At 54.2% G+C, this 24,104-nt stretch overlaps 1 protein-coding gene across 5 annotated transcripts; it reads right to left on the minus strand.

The window, feature by feature from the left end:
* Window positions 1–10,193: 10,193 nt before the first annotated feature.
* Ubtf (upstream binding transcription factor) lies at window positions 10,194–23,850 on the minus strand. Of its 5 annotated transcripts, XM_032912105.1 has the most exons (21): window positions 22,448–22,653; window positions 19,948–20,072; window positions 18,399–18,574; window positions 17,798–17,881; window positions 17,548–17,703; window positions 15,390–15,454; window positions 15,013–15,133; window positions 14,560–14,670; window positions 14,079–14,212; window positions 13,813–13,954; window positions 13,481–13,522; window positions 13,276–13,389; window positions 13,022–13,177; window positions 12,518–12,673; window positions 12,321–12,431; window positions 11,861–11,949; window positions 11,580–11,769; window positions 10,807–10,854; window positions 10,644–10,715; window positions 10,410–10,553; window positions 10,194–10,319 (listed from the first exon to the last, which is right to left on the minus strand). In XM_032912105.1, exons 2-21 carry the CDS (start codon window positions 20,003–20,005, stop codon window positions 10,194–10,196), a joined length of 2,295 nt encoding a protein of 764 aa, XP_032767996.1. In that variant the 5' UTR covers window positions 20,006–20,072; window positions 22,448–22,653. The 5 variants fall into 5 exon arrangements, 1 of the variants encoding a protein (XP_032767996.1); XR_004389021.1 differs by lacking the exons at window positions 10,194–10,319; window positions 10,410–10,553; window positions 10,644–10,715; ... (3 more) ...; window positions 12,321–12,431; window positions 22,448–22,653 and adding an exon at window positions 22,908–23,850 and having other exon boundaries at window positions 13,276–13,522; XR_004389019.1 differs by lacking the exons at window positions 10,194–10,319; window positions 10,410–10,553; window positions 10,644–10,715; ... (3 more) ...; window positions 12,321–12,431; window positions 22,448–22,653 and adding an exon at window positions 21,174–21,273 and having other exon boundaries at window positions 13,276–13,522.
* Between the last annotated feature and the right edge of the window lie 254 nt (window positions 23,851–24,104).

The raw sequence follows: 24,104 nt of genomic DNA on the forward strand, positions 1-24,104 counted from the left end.
CTTTCGCGCGCCCAGCGACTGCTCGCGCCTGCTAGAAGGGCCCGAGCGCGTGCATCTGCCCCGCGGCCGCAGCTCGGCAGCATTTGCTCCAGGGGGCGGGGACCGGGAGGGGAGGAGGGGCGCCACGCCGCCGTCCAAAGTACCGGCGGACGGGAACTGGGGCGGGGAGATGGGCGGGGCCTCCGTGGACAAGTTCGACCAATCGCAGAGTGTCCTGGGCCCAGGAAGTCCAATAGGCTTGAGGTGGGTGGGGCAGCGTTCAAGGTGAGGTGCGCGGTGCGCCAGGGGCGGAGACTTGGTGCCGTCCCGGCCGGCTCAGGGGCGGAGGCAACGGGGTGGCGTCGAAAGAGAGCGCCGGCTCCCAGCCGAGCCTGGGACGCCTTCCGGCCCAGGCATCCCCGCCCTTCCCGCGGGGCTCCCAGCTCTGCTCCCCGGCCGCTCCCCACTTTGACCCCGAGGCATACAGTCAGTTGTGTGAGGAGTCTGGGCTTGAAATGGGGTGCAGTTAGGCGCTCAGGAAGGTACACCCTTAAAAGGGGTTGGTCTGCATTCGTTCTGTGCGTTTCTGAGTGGGTCACTAGCCACCCCAGGCCTCCGAACCGAGAAGAGCTAAAGGGAAAAGATCCACTGCCGAGCGCAAGCTGCGTCCTTCTGAGCGGAGCGCGCTCCCGCCCTTATCCTAATTTAGATCCCACACCTGCTCGCCTTTCCTGCTTCCGGAGCCCACGCTGGACCCTCCACCTCTCAGACAGCCGGCTTGGCACGGGCCAGATTCTGCCTACACTAAATGCTGCTCCGCTGGGAGGGCCCTTATCCGCATACTCTTGCCTCCTTAGTTTCGGAAGGAAAGGTCTTTTTCTCAGCCACCGAAGGTGTTTAGATTTGCGCTCACATCTACGTGGTTGTGTCTGCTGCCTCGAGGCTGTTGCGTGACAGCCCTCTAACATCAGATAAAACTAAACCCTGAAATCACTTACTTTGAGGCCATCCTTGGTACTTCACTCTTCAGCAAGCATTTATGGAGGTCGTTGGTAGATAGTTAGAAGCGGTTAAAACCACATTAGTTCTGAATTTAACTTGGTGGACCAGGCAAAAGAGCTTTTTCTGCCTCTCTTGTCCATTACCAGAGGGCATAATGATAGTACTTACCTCATTGGAAAGACAATTAAGTTTATGCCCAACCACTCCTTTTACCACAACCCGAAGGAGGTAGAGGCAGGAGGATTTCTGTAAGTTGAGGCCAGCCTGATCTACATAAATGCTTCCAGGGCTACATAGTGAAACCCTGTCTCAGAAACAAAACAAGCTAACATGCAAGTCAGCGTCTGAGAGACTCTTAGGTGTCTGGTAATCTTAACTTGTATTGTCTTTTGTTTTTACTCCATTGACACATGGTCTCATTATGTAGCCCATCCTGCCTCAGTCTCCCAAATGGTGAGTGCAGGGATTACAGTATTATGTTGTTATATCAATTGTTACTCTGTTTTGTTTTTTTTTTTAAACTGGAGAGATGGGTGTGGGTGTTGGGAACCAAAAGTTTGTCCTTTTGGTTGTGATCGTAACCTCTGCAGGCTGAGCCGCCTCTCCAGCATTGGTTGTGATTTCAGTTTTCCTTCTTTTTTTTTTTTTTTTTTTTTTTTTCCGGAGCTGGGGACCGAACCCAGGGCCTTGCGCTTGCTAGGCAAGCGCCTACCACTCAGCTAAATCCCCAACCCCCCCTTCTATTTTTAAATGATTCTTTATGATGTCTTTACTGTCATTACAAAGGTAACATTAAAAAAAATGTTAACAGCACAATCCCGATGCTGAGAGACAAAGATGGAATAGGACAGTCGTGCTTCCTCGGGAAGTCACAGTCTCCCCGGGGTAGGAAGACATGGAGGAAAAGAATTGAAAATTGCTGTGATTAAAAAAGGAAAGAGGCGGGGTTGGGGATTTAGCTCAGTGGTAGAGCGCTTGCCTAGGGAAGCGCAAGGCCCTGGGTTCGGTCCCCAGCTCCAAAAAAAAAAAAAAAAAAAAAAAAAGGAAAGAGGCTTACAGGGTTCAAACGTGGGTAGAAGACATACATCAAGGGATGGAAGAGAATGATCAGAAAAGGCCACCACGGTGGCACCTACATAATGTGACTCAGATTGAACATCAGCACTGAAACAAAAATAATGTGGCCAGGTGTGGTGGCAGAGGCAGCTTGATCTCTGAGTTGGAGGCCAGCCTGGTCAAAGTCTCTTTCTGTCTCAGTACATAGTGGCATCCTGGAGAGAGGGGGCAGGGGGAAAGAGAATGAATATGGATTAGGCTAAGGGCTGGCTGGAACATGAGATGTGAGGGGCAGTCAGCAGCAGGTTATGAGCAGACTAGAAGATCTTACAGGTTCGAGCATATGGTGGAGTTTGTGGGGTTGAGCCATACAGATGTTGAAGAGAGCTGTGGGCATCGTCTGCCCAGACTTGTATGTATGCAACATCACTCTATTCTGGAGTCTAGCTGGCTGACCTCCCTGTATGGAGTGAAGGAAAGGGAGACTCTGAAGGGCTGGAGAGATGGCTCAGCGGTTAAGAGCACTGACTGAGGGGTTGGGGATTTAGCTCAGTGGTAGAGCGCTTGCCTAGCAAGCGCAAGGCCCTGGGTTTGGTCCCCAGCTCCGAAAAAAAAAAAGCACTGACTGATCTTCCAGAGGTCCTGAGTTCAATTCCCAGCAACCACAGGGTGGCTCACAACCATCTGTAATGGGATCTGATGCCCTCTTCTGGTGTGTCTGAGAACAACTACAGTGTACTCATATAAATAAAATTTTAAAAAAATCTTGAAGACAGAGAATTTGCTAGAGGACATGACAAGATGATAGATTTGATTTCAGAGAAACTAGGGCCACTTTGGGACAGAATAGTACAGACTCAAAAGATGGTCGAACTTAGATCAGGAGCAGCAGGAGCCAGGCTTATGGGAGTGGCCAGAATATGGCCTCAGACCTCACTGGTTCCTCACCTCCATTTCAGGAGTCCTTGCACTAATACTGTTTGTTTTTCTTTATCAAAATGAAGTCCTTCATCTCCTTGCCTTGGGGCATTTGCACATTCAGAAGAACCCTTTTGGCTCCTCCCTGTTTCTCTGAATGTATCCCCATAAGGCCACCAGCAGCCATCCTCACACTCAACTTTTTTTTTTTTTTTTTTTCGGAGCTGGGGACCGAACCCAGGGCCTTGCACTTTCGAGGCAAGCGCTCTACCACTGAGCTAAACCCCCAACCCAACTTCCAAGTAATGGACCATCCAGTTTATTGAGCATTTGGCCATGGCTGCTGTATGGTGATCTCTGGGCGCATGGCCTGGTTCTGTACCAGTTAATAAAGACTTAGTATTTAATCAGCCTTAGCTGATTCTGCTGTGTGTGAGGCCTTGGAGTTACAGTAAGGAGCAAAGGAGACACAGAGGCCTTGTATCTTGTATCGGTAGAGCTAGCAGTCCAGCAAAGCCTGACATAGAAGAGACAAGTGTGAGGAAGGCGTCCTATCTGCTGAGGAAACAATGGGCAGAAGGAAGCACCACCTGCCTGCAGTTCTGAAAAGCCCACAAGAGGGCACTAGATCCCCTAGACCTGGAATTACAGACAGTTGTGAGGCCCCAAGTGGGTGCTAGAACTTGATCCTGGGTCCTCTGGAAGAGCAGTCAGTGATGTTAACAGTGAGCCTTCTCTCTAGCCCAAGACAGACTTTCTTTTTTTTTTTTTTTTTTTTTTTTTGGTTTTTTTTTTCGGGGTTGGGGACCGATCCAAGGGCCTTGCGCTTCCCCCAACCCTTTTTTTTTTTTTTTTTTAAGATTTATTTATACCAGAAGAAGGCATCAGATCTCATTACAGATTGTTGTGAGCCACTGTGTGGTTGCTGGAATTTGAACTCAGGACCTTGGGAAGTGCAGTCAGTACCCTTAACCACTGAGCCATCTCTCCAGTGACTTTATTTTCTTAACAATTGTTTTTGTTGTTGTTTGAGGCAAGGTCTCCTTACATAAGCTGGCCTTGAGCTCACAGAGATCTCTATGCCTCTACTCCACTGCTGTGGGATTAAAGCATATACCACCACTCTCAGTCTTAGACTTTTTTTTTTTTTTTTTTTAAAGATTTATTTATTTATTATATATCTTAAATGATGTCCTGAGCCAGATGGGTGGCCACCTGTGGTTGCTGGGGAATTGAACATGCCTCTAATCCCATCTCTCCAGCCCAGTCTTAGACTTAAATGATGTCCTGAGCCAGGTGGGCCTTTTTAATCCCCACATTGGAAAGGCAGAGGCAGGCAGATTTCTGTGAGTTTGCAGGCCAGCCTGGTCCTCCAGGACAGTCAGGGGTACACTAAGAAACTCTATCTAGAAAAACCAAATAAATAAATCAATAGAAAAGGATAAATAAACTAAAGAAATAAACAGAGTCCTGAATCACTAGGCAGAGAGGCTGGTGAAATGCTTGTCTGGTAAGTATGAGGCCCTCAGTTCAATTCCTAGAACTTTAGTGAAAAAAGTCAGATGGGGTGGCACATGGAAACCCAGAGCTGGGAAGGTGAGAGCAGACAGGTCAATGGGTCACTGGGTCACTGGGTCACTGGCCAGCCAGACAAACAGGCAACTTGCACATGAGAGACTCTCAAAAGTAGGCAACATCTGAGGAACCACACTTGGTATGAACTCCATGCTCCACATACATACAACATATCCGAAGCAGAATACAAGAGTGTTGTGTGTTTGAGCCATAGAGAACTTGTATGGCTGGAGCTGGGACGGAGCAGCCAGCAGAAGTGTTAGACCTGCCCTTGTCCTCACGGCCTGTGGTCTACAGTTCATCAGTCCCTTACTGTGGCATTTTTTTTTTTTTCTTTTTTTTTTTTTTTTTTTTTTTCGAGCTGGGGACCAACCCAGGGCCTTGCGCTTGCTAGGCAAGCGCTCTACCACTGAGCTAAATCCCCAACCCATGGCATTTTTTCTTAAATGTCAAATTTATGCAAGAGCAATTTAGATGCCAGGTGACTGTGATGAACACGCAAGTTAAGTGTCTTCAACTTGGGGACAGAGATCACAAACAGGTAAATCCACAAGCGAGGAGATGAAGGCCTCTAGAGACTGTGGTTGTCTGTGAGATGACATTTGAGCTGAGGCCTGGAAAATGAGAAAATCAGCCTTGTGGATTGATAGAACACAATTCCAGGCAGAGAGTAAGAAGTGCAAAGAAGACAGCCATGGTGTCACCCAGCCCTCAGGAGGCAGAGCCAGGCAGATCTCTGAGCTTAAGGCCAACCTGGTCTACAGAGAAAGTTCCAGGACAGCCAGGGCTACACAGAGAAACCCTGTCCCAATAAAAACAAAGGCCAAAGACCCTCTGACACCACATACTTGAGTTACAGAAGACAGAGCTCTTGGCTGGACCATTGGGAGTGATTAGGGAGAATGTGGTGAAAAGAGAGAGAAAAGTATGTGTGTGTATGTATGTATGTATGTATGTAGCCATTTTGAGGCAGAATCTTTTTTTTTTTTCTTTTTTTTTTCGGAGCTGGGGACCGAACCCAGGGCCTTGCACTTGCTAGGTAAGCGCTCTACCACTGAGCTAAATCCCCAACCCTTGAGACAGAGTCTTATGTAGTCCAGACTGGCTTCAAACTGACTGTGTAGCCAAGGATGACCTTGAATTCCTCGTCATCATACTGCCACCTCTCAATATTGGGATTACAAGGAGAGGCTACTGGGCCAGTCTTCAAAAACATGGTCTTTATTTTTGCGGTGCCAGGGATGGAACCTGTAGACTTGTGCACATCAGGCGCTTGCACTCTGCCCCTGAACCACATCCCCAGTCCCCGCAATAAGTTCTGACTAGAGAAGTAATCACAATTCCTGGTTGGTTGTTTTGGAGACAAGTTCTCTCTGTGTACCCCAGGATGGCCTAGAACATGGAATGCCTCAGTGCCAACCTCCAACCTTCCAGGTTGTTGGGGTGTGTGTGTCACACGATGGGGGGAAAAAGAAGCACACACTGAGTGTTGGGATTTCAAATACATGTCACCACACCTAGGCTTTTTGTTTGGTTTTGTTGTTGTGTACAGTCATTTTAGAGCAGTTATTTATTTATGAGACAGGGTTTATAGTAGCCCTAGATGGTCTCAAACTTACTATGTAGCTCAGGATTTCCTGAAACTTGTAATTCTCCTGCCTCAGCCGACCAAGTCCTGAGATCTCACAACGAGCTTCTCTCCCCACAACCTTTCTTTCTTCCTTGCAACTAGGTCTGTCCATAATGCACAGGCTGGTTTTGAACTCCTGTACTCAAGTAACCGTTCTAAGAAGCTTCTAAGCAGTACCACAGGTAAGCTCCACCTTAGATTCGTGTGTTTAGGTTTTTGAGATAGGCTCAGGCTGGCATTCAATCCTGGGCAGTCTTCCTGACCCACCCTGGGTCAGGAAGTACTGGGATTACAGTGATATCTCATCACACAGTTTCAAATTTGGCTTTTAAGACAATTATGCCTGCTGCATGCAGAACATACTTATTATAAGGAACAAGACTAAGCGAGAAGATAAACTCCAGGTCTTTCCAGAAACTGAGCAATGGCGGTGGCAAAAGGACGGAAATGTCCCCATGGAGAGGCGAGACAGGCTTGAGAGGGGTTTAGGGAGGGAAATAGCTTCAGGTGATAGATTAGGCACGGAAGTGAGGCAGGGAGAGAGGCCTGGAGACTGATACCTTGATTTCACAATTTCAGATCTTAGATAACTTTATGCTACTGTCACAAAGTACGGCAGACTGGGTACATTATAAACCATAGAAATATAGCTTCCATACCTCTTATCAGCACGACGGGACTGTGGATGGACAAGCATCTACAGGACGGGGGAAAATGTGGCCAAACTCACCCTTTTCATCAGGTTCTCGACTCCCATAATGCTTTAATCCATTTCTGAGGGACAGTCTCCTGTAATCATATCATCTCCTGGAAGTCCCACTTCATGGGGCTGAGACAGATGGCTCAGCAGGTAACAACACACACACACACACACACACACACACACACACACACACACACACACGATTTTTAAAATGTCCCACCCCTTCACTACTGTTTTCATTGTAACCCTCAACTTGAGTTTGGAGGAGACACAGAAAGCAGTGCCTGCAGATGCCCCCTTTTATTTGGGGAGGCAATCTCGCTTCATAGCCCAGGTCGGTTTTGAACGCATGGCTCTTCTCTAGCTTCGGTCTCTGGAGTGCCGAGATTTCAGGCATGTGCTACCATGCCTGCCTGGTTGGATAAACCCTTTTGAATGTCTTCCTGTGGGTAAAAACTAGAGGTTCAGGAGAGATACATGAAAACCCAGGAAGAATGACTAGCGAGGGCTATCTGAAGCAGAGTCAGGGAGTGGGACATGAGCAAATGTCCCCTGGAGTAATGCTTACGCTAATGACTGGAGAGCAGACTCTGGGGAATGAGTGGGGACTTCTAAAGTGCAGACAGAAACTGAATGAAGTGTGGAGCGGCATCAATGGGGAGCTTTTTGCATAGGTCCATACTTTTCATCCAGCTCCCTGTCCAGGAACCTAGTCCAAGCCTGTGCCGGCAAGGCAGGTCTTAATCCAGACATTAAGTCCTCTGCTTCCAGCAAGTTCCCGTCTGGGTAAAGTTAAGGGAGTCACAGCTAAGCCTGGCTCTTCCTAAGCCATCTAAACGGGCTTGCAAGGCCTGGATGAAGCCTTCACCCCAGTGGTTAATTACGTTTCCTAAAGCAGCTGAAAACATCTACTCTGTAACTTCCCTAGCCCAAGTGAACAGGGAACTGAGAAAGCTTGGGAACAAAGAGGAAGGTATGGGGGTTGGGGATTTAGCTCAGTGGTAGAGCGCTTGCTCAAGGCCCTGGGTTCGGTCCCCAGCTCCGGAACCAAAAAAAAAAAAAAAAGAGGAAGGTAGGTCACCTGTAGAAATCTTCAGGAAAATGGCTCCAGAAAGGACAAGCTGGTTTCATCAAGGGCTTTATGTCAAGTCTGTTATTGGGTCACCCTGCCACCCACTTACTTATTCCAGTGACCAGACGAAAAGTCAAACCTTTGTTTCTCACTTTATTATACAAAAAAAAGGAAAACAAAACCTCCACGGCCGGCCTTAATCTGGGACAGACACGTCTAAGCCGCTCCCACGGTACAAATATTCAAGTGTGGTGGTTGTTGAAACCTACAAAATACTCCTTAAATATTAGAAAAAGAAGGGTCCCAGTGCTGAAATATACCCTGGGCAACCTCTGACAGCACCAACACCCCCCACCCCCGGTCCTGTCTGTAAGAATTTCCCAATACTTGAAATGGGAGGAACACATGTCGTGTTCAAAGTTGTTTCTAAGTGAAAACACATTTCACTCAAGTGTAACAGTCCGGGGTGTTCAAACAAGGAATTGGGGTTCTCTGCAAGTCCTCTCGGGAACATAAGACCCTGGTACTAAATTGTAGAATAAGGACCGTGTATGTATGTGTGTGGTTGGGGTGGGGAGGGGATAGGAAGGAGTCTTCTCTTTAGGAGTCTCCACCACACAGGCCAGGTGTCTTTGCCTTCAAGGACAGGCAGCTGGGCTGCAGGCTTTCTGTGGAGAGCCTACTTTCCACCCCTGGCTTTCATTCAAGAGGCAAAAGGTGGGGCAGCACAAAACCCAATTGCATGAACAAAAAAATCTGGCCAACATAGTAAGAATGAAAATCACCACAGGTAAGGTGACTTGGCTTAGAAAGTCAAGGGGCTGACCCTAGAAGGTCCAAAGCTACTAACAAGGGGTAGAGGACCAGTTGCAGCCCCGTCCCCAGATTACAGGGGTGGAGGCAGGAGAGGGGGAGCAGACCTGAGAAATCAAAGGAAATGGGGGGGGGTGGCCAGAGGACATGGGGCAAGGCAGGGAACATGTAGGTAAAAGATCTCAGGACGCGTCCTGAAGCCCAGGGGACCAGAGAAAAGCTTTTAAGGCTCACACCATGGTCTGTCCCTCCCACTTTCCTGCTGGACAGCACAGACCTGCAGCAGCTTAGGGATACATGGCCTTGGCAGAGGCAAACTCGTATAGGAAGCATCAGGTGGTATCCGTGCCCTGCACCATGGACACAGAGGGCAGGCACAGTGGAAGATTGCGGGGAGGGGCATCATCTCCCATCCCCCTTTACCAACCCTTTTTCCAGATTCAAAGAGGCGGGTTCTAGGATAGATACAAAACACACACACACACACACACACACACACACACACACACACACTCTTATACTGTCTCTCTGATCCACCGGTGCACCCATGCGCTATCTGTCTGAATGTCTTTCTCACACACACTCACACACACACTCACTCACTCACACTCTCTCCTATCCACAGGTACACCCATGCTGTATGTTTGTCTGTCCAGTCTCTCTGCCTCTCTCTCTCTCTCACACACACACACACACACACAGTGCTTCACACACACACAGTGCTTCACACATCCTCATATCAAGACCATTTTTAAGTCTCAATCCACCCCACCCCAAGCCCTCCCACTCCCAGAAATGACAACAGAGACGGCAGCCGAGATCGGTAGGAAACGTCTCGTTGACAGCTCAGAGCTTAAAAAAAAATATATACACATATATAAAAAACACTCTGCCCCTCCCCCACGAACGGGTCCTGGCAGCTCCTTCCTGCAGGGGCAGGGAAGAGGGACATGGACGCTGCCTGCTTTCTCGAAGGCAGCACCCTTCTCTCCCTCCGGTTCAATGTGGGGGTCCAGGGGGCAAGCCCGTCTGGGAAGGCCCCCCTGAACATCCACCTTGCGGCAGGCTGCAGACTCGGAGGGCCTCACCAAACTCTTTAGAACACGCTCCCACCCCCAAACTCTCCGGTCCACTGTCCATGCCGGAACTGCAAGTGCAGAAGAGGGGCGGGGCGGGCCGGTCCAGTGCTGGCTCAGTCTGATGGTTGTCCCTGGAGAACCTCTGCAGCTGAAGCTCCAAGGCTGCAGAGTCCTAGCCTGGGCTCACGCAGCCTCCTACCCCACTGAATTTTTTTTTTTAAAAGGAAAGAAAGAAAGTGGGGGAGTCTGGGGGGGACAGGGGACAGAACATAGGGGGAGACAAAGGTGGTCAGTTGGGGAGGTAAGCTCTGCAGCGGCTCTCCTTGGCTGCCTGCCTGCCCGCCTGCCTGGGGTGGAGGCGGAGCCTCAGTTGGAGTCAGAATCTGAGGAGTCCCCTGAAGATGACGAGCTGGAGCTACTGCCCTCAGACTCGTTGTCTTCATCCTCATCGTCATCCTCGTCGTCATCCTCATCGTCGTCATCATCTTCATTCTGGGAGAATAAAGACCCAGCCGTCACCGCGGGACCCTCCCTGTACTCTACGACCCTCCCTCCCACCACGCTGCGGACCCGCCTACACACCTCATCCCCGTCCTCGCTTTCATCTTCACTGCTTGACTCAGAAGAATCCCCGCCGTCCTCCGACGAGTCGCCGTTCTCATCGTCTTCCTCTTCCTCCTCCTCATCATCATCCTCATCTTCCTCATCGTCGTCTTCCTCCGACTCCTGGGAGGTGTGGAGGCATCAGCAGCCGGATACATCCGCCTTGCCGGACCCTGCCCAAAGCCACCCGCCCATTTTGGAGGGGCTCCTTACCGACTTGGACTGCAGGGTGGTCCGGCTAGACTTGGGGTTTGGGCCTCGAAGCTTAGTCATGTTCTTACGTTTCTGACAGAAAGGATGGGAAGAGGGCGGAAGTGAGTCCCAGCCCCTGCAGAGTCCCCCCAACCTCCCCCACCACTGCCTTGCTCATGCTCACATTGGAGATGTATTCTTTGTATGCTGCGCGGTCCTGGGGAGACAGGCTCTGGGGAGAGAGAACTGGGGATTAGATTAACCCCGTCCTGTGGCTGGCTGCATATGCCGACGTTCACTGGGCAGAGCCCCCCTCTATCTCGACACTCAGCCTCCTATACTTTGGGTCCCTGCAGAGAGCTCTTAGGAGCTCAGAACACAGCTCCTGATTCTGTCACAAGCACTGTTCTGAGTTATCCTGAATCGAATTTTCATAGCAACCCCCACTCCCTTCCCCCAAACCGCTATGTCCGGACTGCAGCTCTGCACTTAACGGCTTCTTTAACTGCAAAGTCTCCCCCATGACTCACGAGGCCTAGCATTAACCCCACCCAGACCCAAGTCTTTGAGCCATGGTCGAAATGACAGAGACTGACAAAATTCTTGAACATTTCATTCCCGCCATCTCTCTGGGTCTTTGGTTAACCTATTTTGAGTGACAGGCAATTCTCCCTGGACAGATCTGACCATTCAACCAAAGCCATGGAGACTGCCAGAGACTGCCAGCCTAGCCAGGTCCTAAAAGTCTCCTGGTCCTGACTGGAAGGAAGAACATGCAGTCTACTTGAAATTTCTACTATGTGACCTTGGCAAATGATTTAATTCCTTGGCTTGCTTAGCTTTGAGAATGTCAGTACCCATTGCCCTGCAGGCCTCGGAATTGCTGTAGAGCTATGAACAAGGACGGCTCAAGCGACCCTCCCTCCCCTTCCAAGGCGCACGGCCCCTCTCTCTCACCTTGACCCAGAGATCCAAGTGCACCTTGTACTGCCTCTGCTGTTCCTCAGCCAGCTTCTTATAGTGCTCCTTCTGGCTCTGGGAGATGCGCTGCCAACGGCTGCCGATCTCCACCATGCGTTCCTTGAGTGGCAGGTGATTTAGTTCCCCATTGGACAGCAGCTCCTGGGAGAACTTCTGGTAACCGTTCCTGCAGCATGGGTGACAGGTACAGTCAGGGTCCTAAGTGAGTCACCCTCTGGTCGGGTCTACACCAAGAGTGGCTGGAGCTTCAGGCTTACATGGGCGGTTTCTTGGGCTCTCCCTGGAACTTCATCTTCTTGGAAGAGTTCGTAGCAGCTGGAGGGGCCCGCATCTCACTTAACTCTCTCTGTGGAGAGACATGGAAAGGTCACATTGACACCCACACTCCCCACCCCACAGGCAGGGGAGAAACTGCATGGGATAAAAAGCAGGAGGACCGGAGGTTGGCAGTGGTAGCCAGTTGGGATCCAGTGCAAGACTCTTCTTGAAGCAACTGCTGAACAAAGTCTACATCAAGAGGACCATTTCGAATTGCTTTTTAAATGGAAGTAGTGTCCTCTCAGGAATCACCCAAGAGCCTAGTACCTTGACTCCCGCCTACCCTACGACAGGCCAGAAGTTAAGAGACACTGGCTCAGGGCCCAAACCAAAGCTGGCCCTTCTGACCCAGCAGACGTTTATTGACATGGCGGCAACCCAGGCCCCTCCCCCACCCACCTCATATCGTTTTTGGTCTTCTGCAGCCTTCTTAATCCACATGAGCTTCTCCTTCTTCTCCATGTTGTTCCACGTCATCTCCATGGCTTTCAAGGCTTTCACCCGGTCATTCTAAGATACAAATCAGGGGTGTATCAGTTGTGGGAGGGGTTCTGTTGCTGGAGACCATAAACCAATCCTTCGTCACTCTCTGCTACCTTAAAGCGGGCCAGATAGTCTCCGATGACACTCTGCTGCCAGATCTCCTCAGCTCTCTTGGGCGACTCTGGCAACTTGCCCCTATCTTCACGCTCCCCGCCAGGCTTCCTCTCGGACTGTGCCTTCAGCGCGGCCTCCCGTGCCTTATATTTAGCCTATAGAAAAAGCAAGGACATTAGCATTCACGCCACCCCTAGGGGGCGCGCTAAGCCCGCCCAGCATTTGAAGCAGGCTCCTGTTAAGAGGGCGGGGCCGGCAGAAGCCTTGGGCAGCAGTGACGTCCCTTAGGCTCCGCCCCACCCATGAGGCAGCTCTCCGAAGGAGCCAACAACCCGGGCTGAAAGCTTCCCTTCTTCCGGCTCTCTAGGCTCCCGCCCCAGCATCTGAGTCTGGGCACACGTGTGCTCCACTTCGGGTGCGGGGGAGCGGCTTTAAACGCGCGCATGAAAGTGGCCCAGGAGACCCTTAGAGAAGATTAATGGAGGTTTCTCCAAAGGCCTGACCTTCTTCTTCTCGGACAAGTCGTTCCACATGCGGGCCAGCAGGCGGGTCAGCTCGCTTTCTGAGAGCTCAGGTCGTTCCTCCTGAAGCTGCCTTCTCTTCTCCTCTGAGAAGATGAACATGGCAGACACAGGCCGCTTGGGCTTCTCCGAGCCACCCTAAGGGAAACACAGAGAGTATCAAAGGTACAATAGCCATTAGCTTCACTTGAGCCGCTCCATCCCAGCCCCCGTCCCCACTGTCTTGTGGCACTCACCTTGCCACCTTCCTGTGAAGGCTTCTTGGAGGCTGGACTGGTGGTCTGCTTCTTATTGATGTTCAACATCTTCTCCTCCCCCAGGACCCGCTGCTGCTCTTCCTCCGGCAAGCTCTGGGTAGGAATAAGGGCACGGGGCTGCAGCAGGCAGGCTCCAAATGCCTCCAAATGCACCCTCCGTCCACCTCAAGGAGGTGCTACTCACCTCGAGGAACCGCAGCAGCTCCACTTCATAATCTTTCTTTTTCTAGAAAAGTAAGGGGATTTAGTCAGTTGGAGACAGCCTCCATTACTCTGGGGCAGTAATCCTCAGTGGGCCCCTAGGGACTGGGTGTAACCTTCTCCCCCCCTGACAATGGCAGCCAAGAGGCCTGAGCAATCTACTTTGACAGACAGGGAGGCTGAGCACAAGCTGAAAGCAGGTAGCCAAGGCACCTGTAATCAGTGATTAACTGAGCCCAAGTAGGGCAAACCTCATGCTTGAAACCCCAAGTCAAGACCCAGAGATCAGGGTGGCCTGGCCCCTGCCCTGCGCACCTGGTCACACTTCTTGTGATAAGCATCCTTTTCCTTCTGGGAGAGCAGCTTCCACTGCTGGCTGCATAGCACCATGCGCTCTGTGCTGGGCACATCCTTCATGTTGGCCATGAGCTCTGCACAGTACAGGGAGTAGCTGTTCCTATAGAATCCAGAGGGAGGCATGCCCGTGAGCGAATGGACAACAGGTCATCAGGAGGCCGAGTTCAAGTTCTTCACTAACTCCCCGACTGCCCACGAGCCCACCCACCCGGGGCAGTGCTCACGGAGGTGGCTTGGTGGGTCGTCCATCAAATTTGTCCTTGAGCTGGCGTTCGGCCTTAGTGAGGGTAGACTTGGTGATACCTTCCTCGCTGATGTTTAGCTCAGGGTGCTTCTGGATATAATCACGCATAATCTCCTGCAGAGTGAGGTAGGGGAGCGGAGGGTAACGGGGTGTGGGGTTAGCTGGGACACCATAAGGGGGAGAGCCGCTGGGGGGGGGAGGCAGGGAGCAAAGCTGGGGATGGCCGAGTGTCTGTGTGTCTGCTGTGTCATTTGCAATATGGTGTCCTGCTCTGCCCTAGCCTGAGATCTCTCGGTGGGACGGGGCTTGTGAGATGGTAGGGGCAGAGGCGAGGGGCCCAAAAGGCCCCTCCCTCAATAGAAGGTCAGGGAACCACTGCCACGTGCAGAATGCAGTGGCACAAGTCAGAGGGCAAAGGCTCGTGAAGAGCCGGATGGGGAGGAGCGCAGCGGAAGCCTAACCTCGTACTCCTTCCGCTGCTCCAGGGCCTTATGAATCCATTTCAGCCTCTTTTTGTCCGAGAGCTGAGACCACTGCTTCCCCAGGGAGTCCTTCACCTCCTTCGTAGTGGCCTGCAAACCAAAAGCCGTCAGACACACACAGGCAGCCAGGGGCAGGGGAGGGGGGGAGAGGGGCACAGAGGCCCCGCCCCCTCGGGCCACAGGAGGTCACGCAAGTGTCCACCACAGGCCAGGAAGGTAGGGTGGAGAGGCAGGGATCCGCCTTGGTGCAAGGGACAGGCTCACACACACGCTCATTCGCACGCCAGCTGGCCCAGGCCCTGTCCATGCAATACCCGCCCTGGGGAGGGGCCTCCTCTCCTGCTCCCCTGCACCAGACCCAGCCACCAGGCGCGGCTCCCCCCTTGCCACCGCCGTGTGCCCTCCACCCCTACCCTTTGGCCAGACACTCACATCCGGCCGCACTTTGAGATACACCTTCTTCTCATGGGTGTACCACAGTTGCTGGGGAGTTTTGGGCTTCTCGGGGATGTCCGACTTCTTGGCATTCTGGATAAGGTCAGGGTGATCCTCCCTAGCCAGGGGACCGGAGTAAGGGTCAGCAGGGGACACCGCTCTAGGGCAGACCCCAACTAGCTGCCCAAGGTAGGCCTTTTAGGTCTTCCTGCGGGAGCTCGGTGGAAGTCAGTGGCTGGCGACCTGTCCCTGCCCCTGAACCTGACACTACAGTCTACACAAGACTTCCAGGGTTCGTGGACGGTCAGTTCTAGTCTCTCCAGCCAATGTTTAACCTACCACACCCAATGCCCCATAGCCCTCCTCTGCCTTACCTGAATCGGGCCAGGTTTCGCTCGAACTCCTGTTTCTCCCTCTGGAAGTCCTGAATATATTTCATCTGAGGGGAGGAGGGGATGGGGTCATCCAGGACCCAAGGCCTACTTCACCCAGATCTAGAAAAAGCCACCCTCCTCTCTGACTGCCTTGCTTCCTGCTATGATTTTATGTTTGGCTCCTGTGCTTCCATGAGTTGAGCTTACGTTAGGCTTGGTGACTAACAGCCAGACTTAACAGTGAGATTTACAGGGAGACTCCCAGACACCCATCACCGTATTATAAGACAGAATGTCCCAGAAGCCAGGGGACATCAACCATTAGGTGAACAGTAACAGGTAAGACTACCCAGCTTTCTCAGATACCACAGAACTCCAAGTCTCATGGATCTCTGGCTGCCGTTGCCCTCTCTTTCCAGCCCTCTGAGGCAGCTGATGTCAGTCTGTGCTCTCTCTCTCTCTGGGCTGGCTAACAGCACCAGGAAGGCTAAATTTTGTTCTAAGGCAGCAGAGGATATTGCTGAAGGGGCACAAAATGAGTTCTTATAACACAAATCACCTCCCAATAGATGTCCTCAATTTGGAGTTTCTTTCCCATCCATGAGCTCCGGGCCTCCAGCATTTCTCATACTCCTGGTCACTATCCCCTTCTGCCTCATCCCTTCCTCTAGGCTCCTGGAGCCCTAGGCTTTTAGAACCCCTCCCTCCTTTTATACCTCCTCTTCCCTCTTGCATAACATCCATTTCTCCTTCCTTCCTCTCCCAATTCTAGGTCAAGATAGCACTCGAAAGGACCAGAGAGAGGATCACCCCAGAACCAGACTCCTCCTTGTGAGTAAGATACACCAGGCGCAAGGAAGGAGGCAGCGCCTTTTCACCACGAGCCCCAATGGAAACCAGAAGCAGCACGGCCTCCTTGGGGCATTCAGTCTTCCTCAGAGAGGAACTAACAAGGCCATCTCAAGGTTCACCCTCCACACCTCAATCAGGAGTATTGACGTGACTTACCCGAAGGACCACACACAGCTAACTAGCAATAGTAAGACAGGCCCAGATCAGTGCGTCCATGCCTAAGCTTTCTCTACTCAATTTCTCTGTCCCTCTCTGGTTCTGCTTCTTAGCCTCTCTCCCTCCTATCCCTCAGGGGTTTGGTGGTGTATGTAGTCACTGTCCCAAGTCCTCACCCATGGGGTCAACTGCAGCCCTGCCAAGTTAATGCTACTCAGGCTTGGATACGGACCATACACAGCTGGTTTTACCCAACCAGGCCTATTCCACTTTGGATTTAGCAATAAGGGCATGTGAGTACTCAGCCAGATAATTTGGAAAAATGGCTGCTCGGTAATGTTGAGTGGTGCCATCTCTGAGGGTCTTGTTATGTCCACCCGTGTCCTTTGCCCACCAGTGTACCTTGTACCTTTGTACCTTGCTGCCCCTCGCTGAACCCTTGCCTGGTCTCATCACCCAGCATCTCCTCTTGGTGTTTAGTTCCCTTCCACCCCATTTCTTTCATGTGTTGAACTCCCTTCAATATTTTGCTTCCAGGGAACCTCCTGAGCCTGTCTTTGGCTTCATCTGCTGCTGCCCAGGAGGTTCGGACAACTTTTACCTAAAGGGATACAACCCGGAGAACCTGGACACTTCTGTAGGAGGAAGCAGCCTGAGGTAGGGAGACCCAGTGTACCCTTGTACTCGGGGAAGCAAGGGCGGGGGGAAGAGCACTGTAGGCGGCTCGAGTGTGCTCCAGCATCATTAGATAAGACCCAAGATACTCAGCACTCCTGTGCCCCGATTCCTTGCTCAGGACAATCAATCAAACCCCTTTCCTGGGGTCTCTTGTCTACTCAAGTTATCACAGTGGGTAGGAGAACAGCCGCACAGATTCACAGGGAGTGTGACTGTTTGGCCGTGGGGTACAGGAGCAGTCTGAATGCCTTCAGGGTCCTTCCCTGCGGTGGGTGCTGTCTGACCATGTGTGGGCCAGGTGGGGACAGGTACCACGGTGACCTCCAAAACCACCACACTGTTGTGTTGACTCATCCGTACCCTTGATGTGGAGTCCCTTCTGTCCCTACCCCACTGACCTGCCCACACCAACCAGATGCTCCCACCAGAAAGCATCTCTACCCTCCCACACCAGAGCCTCTCCCTCCCCCACCTTCTTCTTCTCTGGAAGCTCCTTGTATTTCTTAGACAGGATCTTAGTCAGGTCCAGGTTGCTCATCTCAGGGTGGAGTTTCGCGTACTTGGCCCGCTTCTCCATGAAGAAGCGGAAGTAGGGGGTGAGAGGTTTCTTTGGAAAATCCGGGTGTTTCTGGAACAAAGGAAAGTGTCATTAGATGCCACCCATTCTTTAAACCCCTCTTGCCTGACCCCTGACCCCTGAGCTTCTCCTCCTGGTAACTCACCTTGAGTTTTTTGCCTTTGTAAGGGTTTTTAACATGTTCCTGAGCATCAAGGATCAATTCTGTCAAAGTACGGAACTTCCTTACCTGGAGGGAGGAAGTGGGGAGAAAGGAATTTGGGAAACACCACTCCACAGCACAACGTTTCAAACTCGATCACTACCCTCCGCCACAGAGTTCAATGAAGGAAACAAAGCAACGGCATACTCTGCAGACAACTTCTGACCCAGAGAGGCTAGCTCATGCCTGCCGCAGAGGCCCATGTAGCTGGGACACACCTACGAGCAGTCAGGGACTGATTTCCATGTGGCTTCTGTGCCTACATCTTATTCAACCCTTAGAGCTGTTTGGGCCATAGAAGTCCAGGACAGTAAGTACCCAAGGCCACCTAGAAGACTGTGGTAGAACTGTGAGCTCCAGGCTGTTGGTGTCACCCAGGCCACTTCTTCCCATAGGGCATGAACTAAGAGCTGATGGATGAACCTGGGAACACCTTCTGTCCAAAGTGACAGGTTAGCCTCCTCCTCCCCATTTTCTCGGAGATAAAAAAGCACATGCAGATGCGGTGTTATTTACACGGGTCAAAAAAGTGGGAAGCTGTTACCTCATTAGAAATCTCCACCCATTTGAGCTTGCACATATCTCCTGAAAAATCCTTAAATGCGACTTTTTCCCAGTCCATATGCGACTCTGTGGTCTTGAACTTGGAGCTGTCATTGGATGGAAGGTTGTTCTTCATGCATTCCAGCAAAGTTAGCATATCTTCCTGGGACCAGCGGTCTGTGACATGTAAGAAAAGTCTTGACACCTGGTCCACACCCTTCTCCTGATCTGTTCCCCAGCCTCTGAGTTCAGTCCCTGCTCCCCCAAAGTCCTCGTTTGCATCTCATGTGAACCCATCCATCTTTAGACAAAGGTTCAGCCCTAAAAAAATAAATAAATAACTGTAGTCCTACTAGATCAGGGCAGGGACTCTGAACCAGAGAGAGGACCACCATATTTAGCTTACACTAGGAGTCCTGTCTTGCTTATCTCAAAGCAATCACTTCTAACACGCTAGGCTGCCATGGGTCCCTATTTACAGTATGAGATGGAGTGGGAATTTACAGTACGAGATGATTTAGGGCCCTATGATAAAAGGCTCATCTGAAAGGGAGGGAACCAGGGAAGGAACGTATCTAAATGTGGTCATACTCTCTGCTGTTATCAAACAAGCAAGGCCTGAGGTTGGGGTGTGAGTAGTAAGGCACTCCATGAGGACGTTTTTCCAGCACAGCTGGAGAGCAACATTAAAGTTATACACGCCATCACCTGCCTCCCTCAGTCACTTTAAGGAAGACCAAAGCAGAATTTCTGGCAGTTAAGAGAGATGGCATTCAAACATTAGAACTGCACACGGAAGTTCTGAGAAAAGGCAAGCAGAGTTCTCAGGGCCTTGCTCTCTGGAGAACCCCAGAATTCCAAGTTGCCATCTTAGCCCAATTATTTTCAGCTGCTAAAGTGCAGCCTAGAGACAGCTCAGAGCCTCTACAGGAGGGTGGCTGCAGCTATGGAAGCTGGGCTGGTGAAACCCATGGCTAGGAAGCAAAAGAGCTCTTGACTTTGATTTGCATCTAGTAACCTGGGCCGGGTTTCCACAGAAAAGGGTCACATGGACCCATAATCCTCCCTCCCCTGATGTCTCACAAGCATTGCCAGATGCTCAGTTTCATACCACCCTCCTCATAGACGGTACACCCCTGACAGAGGTGGCTAGGGTCTAGACATCTGTAATTCCTATGGCTTGGAGCTGTAAACCAAAATACCCCTCCTTGCTTTCTCACCTGCCTCTGAATCTTATCTTCCCCCTTCTTCCCCCTTTCTCTATGGTGGGAACTCAAGGCTTCAGGTTAAGAACCCAAGAAGGCTGGCTTGCAAGAGTCTCCCCTGTGTCCCTCATTCACAGCAAGAGAACGTAAAAAACACAAGTTCTATGCTCAAGGCCAAGTAATTTGGATTTGGCCAAACCCCCACTTGACAGATGCTTCACTTTCTAAGACTTAAGACTCTCTGCCAGTACACAGAACGAAGCCTAGAGGAACCTTTTAGGGGCTGGAGCGCTCATGTGTGAAAACAAGACAAGTTTGAAGAGAGCAGAAGCTGGGGACCCATACCTTGGCCTTTGGGGGCGGCCATTTCCAGGTCTGTGGGACAGTCGGCTTCTCCGTTCATTCTCCAGCTGTCCAGCCACCTCCTCGGTCGCGCTGGCCGGGCAACCCGGGGTCAAAGCCACCTCACCCTTTCGAAGAGATACCAAACCCACTCAGAGAGGCTGAGGAAAGGGACTTTCTATCCCACCCCCTCCCACATGGGAGGGGGCATAGGCCCACACTCTCAGCAAGACCGGATCAGGAGGCTCACAGACTTCATCGGTGGGTGTAGGAGTGAGCCCCACTCTTCCCTACCCCAGCCCCCAGAACCAGGCTGTGCCGCATGCGCCCTCCCCTGCCCACGCGAGAGACTGCTCCCAGCTCCCGCGTGCAGCTAGCTCCCTGCCCTCCGGCCTCTTTCCCCCACCCGGGCAAAAAAAAAAAAAAAAAAAATCTCCTCCTCCTCCTCCTCCTCGTTGAGCGCCCGCCCCGGGGAGGCCCCAGGCTGGAAGGCGGGGGAGGAAGGGCGGGTAAAGGGCGCGCGCGGGCACGGAAGCGGGCACGCGCCCGAGTCTCCTCCTCCCGCTTTCCCCCGGCCGGTTCCCCCCGCCTCCGCAACCCGGCGGGGACCCGGACGCAGCGCAGCCGCCGCCAGCCCGGGAGCGCAGGGGCCGGACCGCCCCCGGGGACCAGATCCGGATTCCCGCTGCTCCCCCCTCCCGACCTCCCAACGCGGTCCCCGCCTGTCCGGGCAGGCGAGCAGTCGGAGAAGCGGCCTAGCTTGTCCCCCGCCCCCGAACTACCCGGGGCCGGAGACGCCGCCACCGCCCAGCCATCCCGACACGTACGGAAGAAGCCCGGCACAGATGCGCGACCGCGGCGGGAACGGCCGCCTCCTCCCCGAGTCTGCGGCCCAGCCCTGCCGGCGCCCCCGCCCCGGCCTCCGGGGAGCCGAGCCAAGCAGAGGGCGGGAGGACGGCGGCCGCGAGGCGGGGGCGCTTCGCTCACCGGCCCCGCCGCCCCCTCCGGCGGCCGGCGAGAAGTGCGCCTGTCGGCCGGAGAAGCGCGGGCTCCTCCGTCCGGGGCCTCACTTGGGCCTCGCTTCCTGCCCTTCCCACCCCTGGCTCTCGGCGCCCTTCCCCGTGCCCCGATCAGCTCGTCTACAGTTCTCCCGGTATCGCCGCCCGGCGTCTACCGCACTCGCGGCTCGCTCCCTAGCCCCGGCGCACATCCTCCGCCGCCTCGGTTACCCGGCGCAGCGCGGCCTCTGAGCTCCCCGCTCCGGCGGCTCCCTTCCCGGCTCTGAGAGCGGCGCCCTCCCCCGCTCGGCCGGGCACAGCCGCAACTCCCTCCCGCGGCGGCAGCGGCTCCTCCTCCGGGCGCGGCGGCGGCGCTGGGGCGGCGGCTGCTGCTGCTGCTGTGGCGGCGGCGGCTGTGGCTGCTGCCTGCTGCTCCTCGCGGCGAAAAGCACAAAGCACAGCGCCCTCCGCCTGCAGGCAGCCCGCCCGCCCGCCCGCCCGCCGGCCCCGGCCTCAGCTCGCACACCCCCCGCCGCCGCAGCAGCCTCCGCCGCCGGAGCGGGGAGGAGGGAGAAGGGAGGAGGAGCGGGAGGGGGGGCGGGAGAAGCGGGGCAGCGAGCGCGTCCTTCCCCGTAGAGCGCACACCGACCCCCGGGGAGCGAGCGCCAGCCCGCCCGCCTCGCCGGCTCCGCTCCCTCCCACAGCCTGCCCGGGCGGGCTCCGCGGGGGGCAGCTGGGAGGAGGGGCGGGCGCTGGGGGGACCCGGGCGGCCGAGGCGGAGGCAAGGAAGGAGGGGAGGGGGGTGGTGGTAGTGGCGGCGGCCGCTGCTGCTGTTGCTGCCGCCGGGGAAGGGGGGGGGGGGCCGGGGCAGGGAGACACGCAGCCGCCCGGATGGCGGCGGGGCTGCGAGCCGAGGCGGGCGGGCAAGCAGGCGGCGAGAGCGACCTCGCCAGCCCCGCGGGGGAACTAGCAGGCTTGGCTGGCGCGGGAGGGAGGGCCGAGGTGCGGCGGTGGAGAGGGTGCCCAGAGGGGTGGCCGGCGAACCTCGCGGGTGCCGGCAGCCCTGCTCTGGAGCTCTCTTCCAAGCTCTCCCTGCTTAAACTCGGCTTTCCGGCCTAGTCCTCATCTGCTCCCCTCTCCCGCCTCCGAGAGCGGGCTATCGGCCACCCTGGTCCCCGGAGCGTGGCTACCAGCTTGGGACTCACGCTCCCCGGTCGCGTTGCGAGGTTTCGGCGCCTACCTCTCGGTTCCCTTAACGCCGAACAGCACCCGTGAAACTTAAATATATTCTTAGCCCCCTAAACAACAAAAATCTCTCTCGTTCCTCCTCACACCCGGGAATCGGCCAGGAACGGCCGACTCCTCCGGCGGAGTCGCTCTGGGAGCCGGTTCAATCCAGCCCGGCGTGGCTCTCCAGGCCTTCCCGGGCGCGTGGAGCACGGAGATTGGCGCCGCCGGAGAGCAACCCCTTTCCCCCGAAATCCGCGGCACCGAGGCTTACTTACCGAGCGTGTGGGTGCTAGTAAGGGCCGGGGGCACCAGGCAGCACCACAGGCGGAAGAGCTGAGCCGCAGCTCCGCAGCTGCCGACGCCGGGGCAGCGAGTCTCCAGACAAAGCCCGAGATGGCGAAGCGGAGCGACGGCTAATGGCGAGCCCCACGCGCCGCGCTCCGCCCGCCCCGCTCCGCCCGCCCGCCCGCCTCGGCGCAGCGCAGCGCCGCTCCGAGCGCTCGCCCGTCAGAGCCGCCTTGGCGCCGCCGCCTCCCGGGCCGCCCCGGCCTCGCCTGGCCCCTCCGCCTCCTCCGGGCGGCTAAGCCTCACCCCCTTCCCTCCCACCGTTCTGGGGGGCTGCACGAAAATTTAAAAAAGGAATAATAAAAAAATTTTTTCGTTTTTTTCTTTTTTTTCTTCAAGGCAGACGTTTTTCGACATTTAGCTCTTATTTTGCTCCCAGCTCGCACTCACCTGCGGGGCCGCCGGCAGGGCTGGGGGCGGGGGTGCGCGGGGCTGGAGCCGCCGAGCGCGGGTTGAAAGCTAGCCAAGCTCTGCAGCGCCCGACCCGGGCGTGTACGCCGCCGCCAGTCCCCGCAGAGAAATCGTCCTCCTACCCCCGCCTCCATCGCTCTGCGTTTCTCTTCCAATCAGCCGGTCGCTTGGCGGCTCCTCCAGTCTCCGGCCAAGCCAGCTGCCTAGAGCGAGCTCCGCTCCATCTGCTCGCCCGACTCCTCGCTCTCCTGCCGGGGCGGGCAAGGCAGCTTGAGGCCGGAGGGGGATCTGTAAGGGATCCTGCCTGCTCCCGCTCCCATTGCTTCATCCCCGCTGTCTCCTGCCTCCTCCTCCTCCTCCTGCGTTTTTCCAACTCTCCCCTGTCGCCACTGGTGTGTGTCTGAGTGTGTGCGCAGTTTTTTTTTGTTTTTTTTTTTATTGCTTTGCTTTTGCAACCCTGAAGCTAAAGCGGGGTGGGGGCGAAGGGGGATGTTACAAAAACGAAAAAGAAAAAATAAAGAGGCTCTTAGGTTTGCAACATATGGAAAGACCGGGGGAGCACCCCGCCTCGTTTGGTGCCGGGCGAGGGCCTTCCGGATTTCAGAGCGAGTCTTTGGTTGTTCTCGATGCCAGCCCCCATCTTCACTGGTCGAAGGATCCGAGGAGTTAAGAGCAAAAAGTTCGCCCCTGGGTTGTAGTAGGGTGTCAGTAGGAGTTGGGGAGATTTTTCAAGACGCAGCGGAGCGGTCATCCCTTCTACCCCGGGCTTCTGTAACTAGGCCGCGGCCGGGGTGGGGGTTTAGAGCAAAACCCCGCAGCGCTTGTGCGAAAGAGCTGGAAGGGGGAAGTCGAACCGGGAACGGAGCTTCCTGCGTCTCCCCTCAGTCTCCGCTTCCAGTCGCCTGCTAGCTCCCCCTTTAATTTTTTTTTTCTCCTTTCCTTTAATCTAATTTCTTCCAACTCCACCTTTGTTGTTACCGGCGTCACGCCTGGATCAGCCAATCCCCTCCTCGCAATCAGCTTGTCAAAAAGGGTTGGCCAGCCCTAAGAAAGGAGGCCGCGGGCGCTGCCCCCCACTCCGGCGGCTACGGGGAGCCCAGAGGAGAGCTCAGCACCCGGGTCCTAAGGCAGGATCGATAGCCCGGCAATTGCGGGTCTAGCTTCCCGCTTTCCACC

The sequence above is a fragment of the Rattus rattus genome, chromosome 9 (genome assembly GCF_011064425.1).
Source record: "Rattus rattus isolate New Zealand chromosome 9, Rrattus_CSIRO_v1, whole genome shotgun sequence".
In the NCBI taxonomy this organism is placed as follows: Eukaryota; Metazoa; Chordata; class Mammalia; order Rodentia; family Muridae; genus Rattus; species Rattus rattus.